Source organism: Pyxicephalus adspersus, chromosome 12 (genome assembly GCF_032062135.1).
Source record: "Pyxicephalus adspersus chromosome 12, UCB_Pads_2.0, whole genome shotgun sequence".
Taxonomy (NCBI): Eukaryota; Metazoa; Chordata; class Amphibia; order Anura; family Pyxicephalidae; genus Pyxicephalus; species Pyxicephalus adspersus.
Window position 1 is genome coordinate 43154346 of NC_092869.1, and position 16012 is coordinate 43170357.

Genomic DNA, 16012 nt, shown 5'->3' on the forward strand with positions numbered 1-16012 from the left:
TCAATGTTTGATTAAAGCCATGTTTGGAGTGGTGGCCAGGAATCTGCTTGAAGCACATGTATGTCTCCATGCAGAATTTGGTCACTATCTACCTAGCCATTTGTAAAGTTCTGGTCATTACAAAGCTGTTTTGATATCTCTTGAAAAAAAAAAGCCTAGTTGAGGCACCAATCGATCTCAGCTATCAAGGGTCCATACAAGGTTACAGGTAAATCTGTTATTTGTAGATGATAGAACTATTTAGAATATCCTGTTACATGCAAATGAATGCAGATTTACCTATAACTTTGTATAGACCCCTGAAAATTGCAGGCACCCTTGTAGCATAGTACTCTCGTCTGGGAACCACTGAACTCCATTCTTTGGATGGGACACATAGTTTAGGCCATATAGTGTCGATCCAGTCTCGGTGGCCACCCTTTAAATGTCACACTCTATGATAGATTTTCTTCACAGCCAAGAAAACAGAGATAGCTTCAAAAAACAAACCTGGAAATCCACCAGTCTACCCCATCAAAAGCAGAAAAAAAATGCTGTATTTCATGTGACAAGAAGTTTACACCCGGTTCAGTGAGTTAATTTAGAATGGAAGACAGAACTTAGCGTTGGGAAATTGCTTCCATTTGACTTCAGCAGCTTGTAAAACACACTGTGAAGAATCGGAGCCTGCAGCACATCTGGCTTAAACAGGCAGCTGTTTGAAGATTAAAGCAGCCCCAAGTGTTAAATAGAAATGCAAGTAGTTCCCGTGCCTGTACCACTAAAAATAAAGAGCAGAGATTTTCATACAGCGGCTTGGAAGACCGTTCTGCTAATTGAGATGTTATTTTTTTTTAATGAAATTGGCGGGTGGAGGAGGAGGCAGGAAGCTACTCATGAAGAAAGTTCACGTTGACTTCAAACCGTAGAAATCCTTTCATTTGTTATGGCCCAGATTTCAGGCGACGCCGGAGAGTTAATTAGGCTTTTCAAGCCTTCCACTAAACCCACTGTCGCCTGTCCTTTCTTCTTTGTGAAGTCTCGGACTTTGTGTGTCCTGAGTGGGTCGGTATGGCTATTAAATATGCATTCTTTACAGACAACAACTAAATCAAAGCACTTATAGATTTTTCTCATTAAGAATCTAGGTAATTGATCAACTCAAGGCTCCTTTTTGAAAAAAGAAAAATGTTATAAAAGCACTTGGCGCATTCTTGATGTTCACCTAAAGTTCCCTTTTTGTTCGATAAGAAGAAACGTTTTTTGAAACTAAGGCCTCAATGCGCTTGATGCGGTCACCTGAATGACTAAGTTTACCGCAGCACTATTGCAGGGTGCATCAATCCACTGAGAAGCCTTCAATGTCTATGGAGAACTCACACACTGATACAGCAAAGTGATTGGACTTGCAAGGCAGGCCAGAAGTTTGTAAAGATTTCATGCATATTTTATCTCATTTCTAGACAGGTATTTTACATATTATCCCCCTTGACCACATTGGGGTAACTATGTTTATAGGCAACACTTAAGAAAGTTTTATAGATTGCTGTTTTGGAAAAGCTGAATGATTTCTAGAACCACAGAATATAACTGGGTTTTAAAGTAAAGACACAAAGACTGTTGATCCAGGGAACATCCAATTGCCCGGGATCAGGAAGGAATTTATTTTTCCTCTGGTGGAGCAAATTGAACCAGGAGTTTAAGGTTTTTTTTGCCTTCTTCTGGATCAACTTCGTCTAAAGGATTTTATCTGGGATATGTTTATTTCCCTATTAGTTAAACTTGATGACATATGTCATTTTTCAACCTATGTAATAAAGCATTAGTTTATTCCTAATAATGACGTTCTGTGTAATTGCACGAATATAACCCCCTGCACTACAGCAGATATGTATACATTGTACCAGCATTTTTTCCCATAATAGGTAAACTGAATATTTGCTGCTGAAGACACCAATTTGACCAGGGAACAAAAATTGTCCAAACACACAAAAAAAAAAACCTTCTGATACACATCTCCCACTGTTATTTATTACCATTGGGGTTCTGAGCACAATGAACAGGTGAAAGCCCTGCAGCACTAGTCAGAATACATGCTCACTGGCCACTTCATTAGGTACACCATGATAGAATTCTGAAGGAAAAAGAGGGTCAAACTAACTACTGTAATTCTTCATGGCATAGATTCCACAAGGTGCTGGAATCATTTCTCCAGTTTTAGTGACCCTATGTAAATAGTAGCCTCAGGTGCTTGTTGACAGGAGCGGCCCCACTGTTTCTCCTGCTGCTGTAGCCCATCTGCTCAAATGTTGGACGTGTTGTACATTCAGATATTTTCCTCTGTAAACCTCGGGGGAGTAACAAGGGGTTATTTAAGTTTCTGTTGACTTTCCATCAGCTTGAACCAGTCTGTCCATTCGCCTCTGGACTCTGGTATCAGCAAGGCATTTTCACCCAAGGAACTGGTTCAGGGTGAAAATTCCAGCAGATCAGAAGTTTGTGTAATACTCAGACCTGCCCGCCTGGCACCAAAAACCGTGCCACATTTCCAGACTCACTTTAGTCAACTCTCTTCCCAATTCTGATGTTCAGTTTGCTGTTCAGCAGGTTGTTTTGACAATGTGCACGTCTATTTGCATTGTGGCCATGAGATTGGCTGTTTAGGTTTCTGTGTTAAGCAGTTGGACAGGTGTATCTAATAAAGTGGACGGTAAACCTAAGTTTAGTACAAACATGCAGTTGCTATCACCCAAAACAATAGATTGCAATCATGTGAATGAGTCAGTAAGTTTAAAAATCTGCATGAATACATTTCTGACATCACAAAATACAGCATTATATTTTAGAAAAGCTCCAGCTTTTATCATTACATAGCTGACCCTATTAACTTTGCCTACGTCGAGATGATGCCATTGTATGTAGATCAGAATCTCAGAAATAAAAAAGGAAGTCATTTTTCTGCATTGCCTATAGCAGCCGGCTATCACTTTTCCATTGCATGTCCAGGTCAGATAATAATTTATGCAATGGCCTACAATGAATTCCTCTTCTCGAGGAGGTCCGGTATTTGTTTAGTTTTGCAGTTTTGATGATTCTGTTCCATTGTTGAGATCCGGGCTGTATGTGCAGTGTGAATGGTTAATGAGGAATGAGACATCTCGATATTTGTGGAATGTGCAGCGTGCGGCATCCAATTGTTTAAAATTAGCCATTGACCCAGATTGTATGAGGGAGCCCTGAGGGGACATCTATGGATGAAGATGCCTCAGGTAATGCGCTTACTGACATTGTGTGAAGGAAGGAGACGTCGCAGATTATGGCTGTGTGTCTTCTGTGCGCCCTTTGTGGAATCTCAGATGGGCCCCTGGTGACAAAGGAGCTGACACTCTAACAACAACATGTTTTTGATGCTAAAGTTTAATAGAGATGAGGAATCTCTCAGTGTCTCTGGTGCTCTGTTGGTGGGTACATTTGATGAAAGGCTCCTGTGTCCATGGCTCACCCTCCGTCCAGTGAATGAAAGCAGCATTTAGCCAAAACAGCCATATGATACTCGAGCATCCTGGAGAAGACCAACAAACCAGCTCAATTTCTACCCCTCCATACCTACTTGAAGCAACAAGTTCTGGTTGTGTGGCCTATTCATAGCTCATAGGGTAATTGGGAGGAATGTCACAATGAGATTGTAGACTTATTGAATGACCCCCAATATTTATTGCCATCTTACCAGTTTTCTTTTAAAGTTAGTCATCTGACCTATATACACCCAAACCACAAACATTCTGATTCCAGCTATCCTGAATATTGTCTTTGGGGTTACGACATCAGAACCTTCATGATGATGCAATATGGCTAATTTTGATAAAGGTCAGCAGATTACAGATGTGGTATGTCGTCCAGCTTGCTCAGTACACCCATGCAGCCCCAGTATTAGGGGAATTCTTATGCCTCCTTATAATAAAATTGTAGGACAATGCTAGGGGCACCTGGGCCATGTTGCTGGCATTGTCATAGTTGTATAGAAAGTGTATGGGAGCCTTGCTAATCGCAGGTGAGATCTTAGAACAGAACTGTGCAGCTTGGCTGATGAGCTCAGCTCCGTAACAGACCATCAAGCAGCAGGATTAAAGGATTACAGAGCATTAGATGAGCTGTCAGCACCACTGTATATATCAGACATTCTCTGCAGAGATGGCAGCTACCAAACCTTATGATAAAATCCTTCCCGCGCCCAGCAGCAGGCAGTACGTGGGCTACTAGAAGCGATGGCGGAGAAAGGGGCTCGCTTAAAAACAGACGATGACGAAAGGGCTTTCTTAATAAGTGCACAGATGAACGATGTGCAGCTAGCTATGTCACATAATGCTTCAAGATGATGAGCGATTGCTCGCTGTGGGTGACTGAACACATCTTTAGCTTATTAAGCTAAAGAGAGGAATATCGGAAAAAGTCCAGAGATGTGACACTCGGTGCTGCTTTCATTCACTTTCCCTTTTCTCTTTTCTTGCTACCTCCCTCCCCAATCCTTCCCGAGCTTGCTGGAGTTTTATTCTTTATTTGTTGTATACTTTCCCTAAATGCAACTTTAAGCATGCATCAACATCCTGCAGCCAAAAACTGACCCACTGTTGATATAAACCAATATATTTTCATTTTTTTTCCTGTTTATTTGTCATGCACAAACAGACAGCACTTCAGTGTGATTCATAGTTCACCTTCCCCTACTGGTGTGGATTCCAGAAATTCTGAATAAAAAGGTGCAACCAAAAAAAACTCCATTCACACATCATTAACTGCTATCAAAATGATTGGATAGTGCACAATTTTACATTTTTGGCAGGATATACAGACTGATTAAATACAGCAACACAAACAAAACAGCGGTGGCTCAGGTGCAGTAATCCAGAGCAACCAAGTTTCAGATCAATGAAGGATTCATTCTGGTTTTTATAGGTAATTGCATATTGCACATAAGCCAGACAGACTGACACACAAGGGCACAACTAAGAGTTATGTAGCACTGAACACAACATGCCCATACTAAGCAACACAAAGTTATCTGAGATTGACTGAGGTGGGCAATCTCTGCACCTATGCAGTCTGTGTGTGCATCATTTGGAAAATTGTGTGAGCATTCCTTATGTTCTGGCATCAAAGGACTCACTTTCTCCCTTGTGAGATGAGAATGTTCTCCCCCCGTGTGGTTTTAATCTGTTGGTGTAACTCTTCTCCAAATTAACGTCCTTTATTTGATGCTTGGTTTGTTTCAAAAATTCCGCCCTTCCCTGCTTTTAAATTGAGCTGCAAAAATATGCTGTCTTTTTTTATTATGATTTTTAAATTCTAATGCAATCTACTGAGGAACAACTTTAGCTGCCTCAACTCAGTGATCCGTGCTGTGTAAGGACCTTAGTGGGTGTGCCAAGCGTCAATCCAAAGCAAGTCCTTCATCGTGTCACACACCTTTCTCTTTGACCCGCAGCTAAAATTGTTCCAACGATAAGCCAACGTCTTGAACCTAAAGCCCCGTCTGCTGTGAACTGGTTCTGCTCTGCTATTCATGTTAACCTTGCTCTCATATTTTTCACTTCTATAATTTTTTTAGTAGAAGAAAAAAAAAATTGGGTTTTTTTTTTATTATTTTTTTTTTTTTTTAAGATAATGCTGTCTAATATTTTTCTTGCTTTTGTTTGATGTGGATCTTGCTCAATTTGGGTGGGTGATAAAAAAAAAAGGTGAAGGAGATTTGCATGACGAACAAGTTGCAGTTTAGGGTTTGTAATATCTGTCAGTGTTTAGACTTTGCTTTTTCTTTTTTCTAGATGGGCATGCAAATGTTCATTTTGTTTTTTTTTTTTTTTTGTTCTGTATATTGCCTGTCCCTTCCTTACAGCCAGAAGCTCAAAAGCTGCTAGATCACTACGTAACGCCTTATCATGGACATGGCAACTGACTCACACCCTCGGCCTACTCATTCTCATCCAATGTCTAGTGTCCTCATAGATTTGACCTCTCCCAGTACCTATACTTCTCACCCCTCCCTCTCCTCTCACCTTCTTTATTCCATCCATTAGATGTTTGTATTTTTACCCCTAAAAAAACAATCAACTCCTTATAGATGACACAATTTTATATTCAGTTAAAGAAATACAAATCTAGTATGACTAGACTAAAAAAAAATCTCCCAATTTGGAGCGTTATTCCAGCATTCAGCCTTAAGTCTAACAAAAACCAACATCAAGATTTAGTTCACTCTCTCTATTTATTTCCATTTATCTATCGAGATCACATTATTGAAAAAAAAAAAATACAAAAAAGTTACACAGAATTTGAGCCACAGAGAAAAGAGCCGCGTGTGATCAAGTTACGGTGCAGGAGTTTTCTCTTTGTGTTTTTGTGCTGTGAGTCCTGTGTTTGTCACCTTACTTGTGTCATTTCTTGTCTTTATACAAAAACAAAAACAAGCCGAGCTAAATAATGACTCAAGATTACAAAACAAAAAATCATCTGATTACATTTTTGGTTAAAGTATTAGAAAAATAAATGAAAAGAATGTATCGATTTGACATTCTTATACAACTTTGTTCTGTAAACTTTTTTTTTACATGCCAAAAAACATGCGGGCAATATGTGGATGTAAGTCAACTGAACAGTAATGTATTTTTTACTTCTGATCTTCCATTTTTTTTTGTCCCGTGGTATTTTTGGTTCTCATTTTTAATATCTTTGGTTGGGGGATCTTTAATTTTCCTTCTTTTCAGTTTCTCTTTTGTTTCCTAAGTTACATTTTTTGTGTCCAAACGTTTGCATTTTTATTTCTTTGTAGCGTTTTTCTTTTTTATTTAAAGATGTGATTTACTTGCATTTGCTGTGTTTTATTTTTAGTGATTTCTTTATTTTCTGTTGAAATTTTAATTTTCGGGGGGAACCTTTTCTTCATTGTGTCATAATAATTATTTTGATTTTATGGTGTGATTGTAAAAGGTCCATGCCATTACAAATAAAGATTGAGATTTTATTCAGAAATACTTTGTATTCTACTTAGGAGATACCTTAGATGAGAGAACACAGAAACTAGTGAGGCAGGGAACACAGAAACAGAACATAGCAAAGCAGAGACATATCGAGGAAGAAAACACAGAAACAGAACATAGGGAGGCAGAGATATATTGAGAAAGAACACAGAAACAGAACATAGTGAGGCAGAGACATGTCGAGGAAAAGAACACAGAAACGGACCATAGTGAAGCAGAGACATATCGAGGAAGAAAACACAGAAACAGAACATAGGGAGGCAGAGATATATTGAGAAAGAGAACACAGAAACAGAACATAGTGAGGCAGAGACATGTCGAGGAAAAGAACACAGAAACGGACCATAGTGAAGCAGAGATATATCGAGGAAGATAACACAGAAACAGAACATATCGAGGCAAAGACCACAGAAACGGAAAACAGTGAGGCAGAGACCACAGAAACAGAATATAGTGAGGCAGAGATATATTGAGGAAGATAACATAGAAACAGAACATATCGAGGCAGAGAACACAGGAACAGAACATAGTGAGACATAGAACACAAGAATGACACACAATATTGATAGCTGATCAAAGTATTACTACAACACACAGAGCAGAGAACACCAGGACAGTACATAATGTACATAGATGATTGGTACAACTACAAATGGGAAGGATTTGAAGATTAATTTTACTACAAATGAGGAGGAGACAGGAAACATGGATAGCGCACAATGTTGGTAGCTGATCATTGCATTACTACACCCGAAGAAGAAGCAGCAAATACAGGGAAAGTGTACAATGTAGATAGATAATCAGTGTAATACTGCAGTTGAAGTCAAGACCAGGAACACACGAACAGGACACAATATATATGAATAGTTTATGTATTATTACAGTTCAGAACAGAAGGATGGTGTACAGTGTAGGTAACTGATTAATGTATTACCACAGTTGTGGATTGGGCAGAGAATACCCTGTATATAGATCAAGCATTGTAATATTACAGGTGTGAATGAGGCAAGGAACAAGGATGATCCACATTTTGCTTCAACGCACATTTACATTTTGTTAGATTGGTTTACAGTTGGGTCACTTATTTTACTAGTGTAGATTGTAGGATGAAAAATAACACATTTACCTAAATTCAGAACAGGACAAAGTAGCAAGAAACAAAATTGCTTAGGATATTGGAGTAAATAGTAGTGTTAGCCCAGACTAAAAGAAGGAAATAAAAAGTCACAGGTCTGTAGGAGAGATAAAGGCATCAGACCACTGATCATCCACGCATGCTTAGATATATTTGTGATGATGATTACTAATTTGGTGTCGTTTTCTCTCTTCCCCCTTCCCTCTCTTGTTGTGTTTTCTTCCTCATTCTAGGAGGTGAATTAGTTATACCTGTCTTAGTCGAGGATCCCTTAGATATCCCTTCAATAGCTACACGTACACCTTCCATCACTCTCCCCCCTACCTTCCGACCACTCCTCACCATATTTGAGACCACCAAAGATTCCCTGTCTGTGACCCCTGAGGCGGGGTTACCTTGCTTGTCGGACCAAGGCAGCGATGGTTGTGATGATGATGATGGCTTGGTGATATCGGGGTATGGCTCAGGGGAAACCTTTGACTCTAACCTGCCCCCTACCGATGACGAAGATTTTTACACCACCCTCTCCTTGGTAACAGATAAGAGCCTTTCCACATCATTCTTCGATGGTGGCTTCAAATCACAGGCGCCCAAATGGGGATCAAAGGACTTTAGACCTAACAAAGCCGCCGAACCTGGTAGGACTTCTACCACAAGTTTGCCCCCCGAGCTGATACGCTCCACGTCTTCATCTGGGATGGTGCCCATGGTGCCAGCTGGCAAAATGAATAACCATGAGCTTAAACCCCAGCCCGATATAGTCTTGCTACCGTTGCCCACTGCCTACGAGCTAGACAGCACAAAGCTCAGGAGTCCGCTAATAACATCCCCCATGTTCCGTAATGTGCCCACAGCAAACCCTACGATGCCGGGAAGCAGACGGGTCCCGGGGGCTTCTGAGGTGGTCCGGGAGTCCAGCAGCACAACGGGAATGGTCGTCGGCATTGTGGCAGCCGCTGCTCTCTGCATCCTGATTCTCCTGTATGCCATGTACAAGTACAGAAACAGGGACGAGGGGTCCTACCAGGTGGATGAGACAAGGAATTACATCAGCAACTCCGCTCAGAGTAATGGGGCCCTTGTAAAAGAGAAACAACATAGCTCGAAAAGCGGCCACAAGAAGCAGAAAAATAAAGACAAGGAGTATTATGTGTAAAATAACACTGAGTAGTCATATCTATGTAATCAAAGCAAATACAGATGTGAACTGACAAAAAGAACAAAATCAGCAAAGGCAAACACACATTGCCATTGATGTGTAGAAATATAAATATGTAAAGGGTAGAAGCAGCAATGTCACAAGTGAAAGCTGGAGCTGTAGCATCAGCCTATGACATGAGAAAGCTGCTATGGTTCTACCCATGCTGGACAAAGCTAACTTTCTCGTCAACTGTAATATAAAGCACACTTACTCTTCTGTTTGCCAGGAATGGCTAAATAAAACATGAAAAACACAAACCAACGAACAAGAAAGTCTAGTGACCTCCAGCTACCAGTTCTAGGGCTCTCTTCTCGACCTGTATGGACCCAGCTCAGAGCCCCTGTGATCTACCATACCAACACTCTGAGAGAGCCTTAAAATACTAAAATTAAAAAAAAACAAACAAAAAAAAACAACAAAAAAAGAGAGACTTGTATGTTATTTATTTCATTTTCATGTTTTGGGAGCTTCATTTAATTTTATTTTAGGTAATTTATTTTTTTTTTAAAGTCCTCCCATCTTTATTTATAAAAAAAAATAAAATAAACACCACATGGCCAAAAACACAGCCATGTACAGCCAAGGAACTGTGAACTTCATGTACAACAGCAGCCGTGTGCACGTGTGCCTGTGTGTCGAATGTCTGTGGATGAAGATTGTTGCCATATAGAGAAATCACAGCGTGTTCTCTCTTCATATCAGGTTGTGGTGTCTATAGAACATATCGTTTTCAACACGTTTATCTAAAACACATAAAATAAACTATTGTTGGAAAGAATTGGAAGGATTGGCAAGGGTTGGGTCTTTTGTGAGATCTGGCTTGTGTCTTCAGTCATATAGAACTCTCACAAGGCTAACCACACCAATGTGAAAGGGACGCCGCCGTCCTGCCTAGTTACAGCCAAACAACATCCCAAAAGGAGCCGGAAACGGGGAGGAAAGAAAAATTGAGCATTAAAAAAAAATAAAAACTTCCAAAAGGGAAGAATGTCAGAGACTTTCTTTTGCGTTCTGGTTTTGTGACTTCCTGCGATGCATGCAAAACATAAAAAAATGAATTAAAAAAAAACTGCTCACAAAATAACGAGAACACAAAATTTAGATCTGGTGGAAGAGAAGAATTTGTTAGCTTGGACAAATACTTGTGAGAGATCAGAAAAAAAGATTGCAAAGCCAAAATGTGTGGAGGAGGGATAAACAATGTTCTTTTTCCATACAGTAACGTTCGATGTAGAATGTGATGTGAATTTGGACCCTGCCCACTCTGCCTTTATTCCAGGACTCCAGACAGATGAATTTAACAAAGAAATAAAATGAATTTTATTACGAGTAGAATCTATATATATATATAAATATACATATATAAATATGCAGAGATATTTATCAAATGACTGGTATTTGTTTATTGGTAAAAAGAGGATTGTGTTTTAATTGAAAATGTTGTCATTAACCCCCTCAGTATCAGCTGAGATACAGGTAAAGGTGTGTCAGAATGAGCGCTCTTTTCTCTATCATCTTGTCTTTGAGGGAGAAAAGGGGCGTAATAATCTTTGGTGAATATTTGAAAATTTTGCCAGTTTTCTATTGAGAGGAGGGGAGTGAGCAATCAACCTGTTGGGGATTGGTGCCCAGCCTTTGCAATATTAAAAGTGGAAGTGAGTCTGGCGATATCTGTTTATCAGACCTCTGTAAATTACTGTATTTGTGGAAGAGGCTATAAACGCTTCCATCGTGAATAAACGGCGTATTTATGCGTAACGTTTAAAGAATGTATGACGCTCCATGGATGGAGAGTGCGCAGACCGCACACACAGGAAATGGCATCCAACAAATAACTTTGTTTTCTCTTATATTCAGAATGCACTTTATTAATGAATATATAGAAACCTTCTTAAGATGATTGGCTTCACCTCACAGGAGGTAAAACTCCAGAAGAAGCCACTGAACCCCCTTGTGGCTGCTTTAGTTTCCTCAGTCAAGCCGTAATATGGTGACACGGCTGCATAATAGCTCAAAAAAACAAATTTTGTGCCTTTTGTACCAAAATATAAAAGTAATCGCACCTTGCACGCCGCAATGGAGTGACTTTAACCCTGTCTGCTCTCCTGAAGGGGTTAATGACAAGGTAGATCTGTATTAACCCCTTTACCCCCAGGCAGTATGAGTGGTAGGAAGTTTCTAGTGCCAGTGAGAAGGCGCCCTCTATAGACACTGTCATGTATGGTTGTCCTGCGGGGCAGTGCAGGGCCGGGTTCAGCTGCAATCTTTCAACAGTCTGCTGACCAGGGATACAATGGAGGTGAAGTTATATGTAGAAAGTCGTGTCCTCTTTGTAAGCACAAGGGCTGGCAGGTCACAGGGGGCACCTAACCATTTGTGGTGTCTCCAGCAGGCCTGCAAGTCTACCAGGGAAAAAAACATGTAAAGGGGGTAAGGGGGCTAATAATGTAAGATGAAAGAATATTTCTTTTTTAAAAAATGTATTTTTGCTTTTCTGCTGTGATTTACATTCCTGTAACTTCTGTAGCCTGTACATGTATAAGGAGCACTGCAACTGAAGGGCTTTCTGGCTGAGCTATATATATTGTATATTGGCTGGTGCTGTGTATGTAGTTCAGTTATCATATAATTGTGCAACACTACAGAATGATGTCTTCCCATCAATAATAATAAAAATGTCTGAGTATCTACAGATGCAGCTGCAGAACTTTCCACCATAGCAGAAAGTATAGTGTGAGGAAGTAATAAATCATCACGTACAGCTGCAATGAGGTGACAACATCTCGGGAGTTGTGGTAATTTAAAGAGCGTTAATCTGGACTCCTTAAGATATGAAGTGTGAGGGCACATACCGCCAGGAATAACCCAGCACATCCTGTGCTATTAGCTCTCTATTATGGAATGATGGAGGGGGGGTCATACTGGAAGCCTTTCCCATTTCCAATTACTTTGCACAGGTAGCTGCACCTTCTACAGTGCCCTTTCATGAATTTTCCCTTCAAACAGATGATTAAGGCTTTCCTTAATCACATTCAGGTAAAATTATCTTCCAGTTTTCTTGCATTGTACAATTTAAGGGAAATCTCTCGCTTGCAGATACAAAACAGCTATATAACTCAATCTGGGATTTGGTTTCAACATTTGTGTAATTATTACAAGGATGAAAAGATCAAAATGTTGTAAACAGTAATTCCATGTTATCCAATGATCCTAATTTTACCTAGCATGCTGTTAGAGGAACCTCAGTTAAGTTTCGTAAAAAATAACACTGAACACCTTCACCTGCCAAAGAAGCTCATTATCTCCTAATTACAATGTTTTCGCCCAGCAGTTCCTTTGACTTGGAGTACAAATAATGGGGTGTCTATAGATTGGTATTTCCTGGTGGTATATTTCTCATGCAACATTACACATCATCAGTAAATCTCCTGTTTTTGGTGCCACACATTTCATGGTAATGTATTTATAGTCCACATATTACATGTTATGTATGTGAGGAAGAAGAACGGAGTAGAGAGCCACAACCTCAGAAATAAAAATTATGCTCATGACTATGCGTATCATTACTGGGGTCCTAGAAGACTTGGTACCAGAATGTAATAAGTAAGAGACAAGGCCATTTCCCAACCTTCAAACCATCTATTCTCTCTCTTTACTGTCTTCAATCTCTTTGCTAATTTTGCTCTCTTCTGCCACCTTCTCTTGCTAATGTTCTTTGTTGACAAACACAAAATAACAAATCCCAGATTCTCAGAATGACTAAATAAAATAAATTATGGAAGGAGAATGTTACAAATGATCCGGATAATAGCAATTTATTGGAAGACCTGGGGACAAGTGACCTGGGGGTCTTACAACCCCCTGATTAGTACAAGATGAGCTAAAGAATAGGAATGCATCACTCTGATTCATAAAATTAAAGCTAAGTTTATACATTTTTGACATCTCCAAGGCAGGCTTGAAACTTATATACAACAAATAGCTTTAGAGAAAAGTTCCTTATTCCATTTTCTCAGTCATGAAAAAAACCTTTAAATGTCTGTAGACAAACAGGGGATAAGGGTGTAGATATGTAGAGTCACTTTGCTATGTTACACTGAACAGTCAAAGGGAAGACATCATTCTAGAGTGAAACTTTTCAGGATCTGCACAACGTCCTATCTTCTGCATCCAGAAGGTGCCTCTGTTGTGTTCCTTATTATGTATGGGCAAGTTACGTCATGGTAATGGGGCAAATTATTGAATACTGTGTTCCTTAAAAAAAAAAAAAAAAAATGTACTGCGCTTTAATAATACGTCGAATGAAAGATTGTGGACCCAATCAAGCTTCATTATGGCTTTCTAGCAGTAGCAGGTCCCCTATATACCTCAGACCGCATCTCAAATGGCAGGTAGATCCATCAAGTGAAAACCACATTCCTGACATTCGGCATATTAATAAAGCGTAAAGTGTAAACCATATACAGCTGTATGTGAAAAAAATAAACACTGCGTGCCCCCAGTGTGTGAACCATGAGACAGAACAATCTGCGGCGTCTGCTGAATTTCTGGAGATGCTTAAAATGTTTTATTTTGCCACATTGAAAGCTACAAATATAGAATCCATGAGGCGATTAATGATGTTTGTTATCTCCGTGGCATTTTCAGAGACAAAGCTGCCATTTGCCAAACACCCACCAATCTAAGGAGGTTTGTTTTACTTTAACATTTTTTTTTTATGTCAATTCTAACAAAGAGTATGAAAAGACCACTAAAGGGACTTGTGTGTGTGCGGTTTTACTTTTTCAATGGATCGTAATGTCATTGCTGTGTACGTGTAAAGAATTTTCTTTATCAAATTCTTTTTTTCCTTTTTTTTTTTTTTTTTTTTTCTTATCTGAAAATAAAACTAAACAGTAAAACAAATGCTATGGATTTCTATTATTTTTTAAAATACCATACCAGCATACATATTTATCTGTCATTTTTATTATATTAGTGTCATTTTATTGTAATATATACAGCCAGTCATTTGTATACAGTAATTCAAATTGATATCGTCCAATCAGAATACCCTGTAAAAGAGGTCTCAGACCCTGAGGATCCTGTCCTGAGAATATATTGTTATAGATGAATAGTTATAGGATTTTAGCACTGTCTCATCTGCTCCTGATATTAAGTTTTTGTTTTTTTTTACTTTAGAAATATGATTTAGGCAAACAGTAGAACAAAAAAAAAAAAAAACAATTATCTTTACTTGAGCCAATTCTAAATTTCTGGCATAAAAAATATAAATGCTTCAAAATTGTCTCCCATGAATCAGTGACCTTTAAGGTGCTGTTACCTCTTGGCAAAAGGAAATCCCACCGAACAGACGTTCCTTGAAAATCCAAGACATTGTGTGACTAAATGCTGAGAGAAACAAAGAAAGCTGGTGCTGGAAAATGTGAACCTGTACCTGCCATAAAATATACGCTGGGTCAATTTTTGTTCCCAGTCCTCCCCATTACATAGGCCATGTGACTGCTTTTAACTACAACTCCCATCATAGGTAAGCCCTCGGGAAAGGGTACAGATATAGGTTGAGATTGGGGTAGCATATGCTATGGTGGGTGAATGACTAACGAGCAGCAGAGGGGTGGGCAGCAGGGAACCAACTGAAGGGGGGCGATCGCTGACTAGAACTACAACGTGCAGAAGAATCTGAGCAATCACCTGGCTGTAGAAGCTGCAGACAAATAATAGAAAAGCACTGATTTTATAGCGCATAAGCCAGTTTTATTTTTAACACTATACAGTCTGTATATGTTGAAAAACAATGACTGTAGATAATTATATTTTGAGATAAATATCTCAATTACACAAGAATGTTTATTTCATACAGAGATCTGCCCACTGGAGCCTAGGAAGGGAGGTAGGTGACACCGAAGGGGAGTATAATACTTCTTTTTTTACAACTAACAGAGGGAAGATAGGAAACACGGGACACTGGAGAGGGGGTATAATACCTCTTCTATTACAGGGATCATAGGGAGTAAGAAAGAAGGGAGACTGGAGGAGGGGGTATAATACCACTTTTATCAAAGGGAATGGAGGGCAGGTAAAAGACATGGGACATTGGAGAGGTGGTATAATTCCGCATCTAATACAGAGAACAGTGGGGAGGTAGGAGTCACAGGATACCGGAGAGGGGGGTACAATATCTCTTCTAAAACACGGATCAGGGGGATAAGAGACAAGGGACACTGGAGAGGGTAGCAATAACTTTTGTCTCATAGTTCCATGACATTACAAAAACTTAGTTTTATGTTGCAACAACATATACAATCACACATAATTCACCTGCGTCCTTGTTCAACACACATGTAGACTTCAGAAGTGTTTCGGGCACTTGCTTTTGCGTTTGTGGAGCTCCGCTCTCTCCTGTTGTAGAAATCAGCAGTAGTTGCTCATCATGTTGGGGTTGCACCAACCTTGATATCTTGTTTCCTGGTGGAACCTCACCCCTTGTTCATCACCCACATCACCCAAATTTTGTGGGAAGTCCAGATGGGAAGATGGGATTGTAAGAAATTAATTTTAAGTGACATTCGGCAACCAAGTTGATGGTATGCTGTTAGCATGTTGTTCATGAGTTCAGCATTGTTTTCAGCACGCTGGTTGCCCAGAAAGTTTTGTGCAACT

At 39.5% G+C, this 16012-nt stretch overlaps 1 protein-coding gene across 1 annotated transcript in view; it reads left to right on the forward strand.

The window, feature by feature from the left end:
• NRXN3 (neurexin 3) overlaps window positions 1-14264 on the forward strand; it is a gene marked incomplete in the record, with an annotated part of 200881 nt that extends 186617 nt beyond the window's left edge. The window contains 1 exon segment of the mRNA XM_072427916.1: window positions 8382-14264. Coding sequence (XP_072284017.1) covers window positions 8382-9304 — 923 coding nt within the window.
• Between the last annotated feature and the right edge of the window lie 1748 nt (window positions 14265-16012).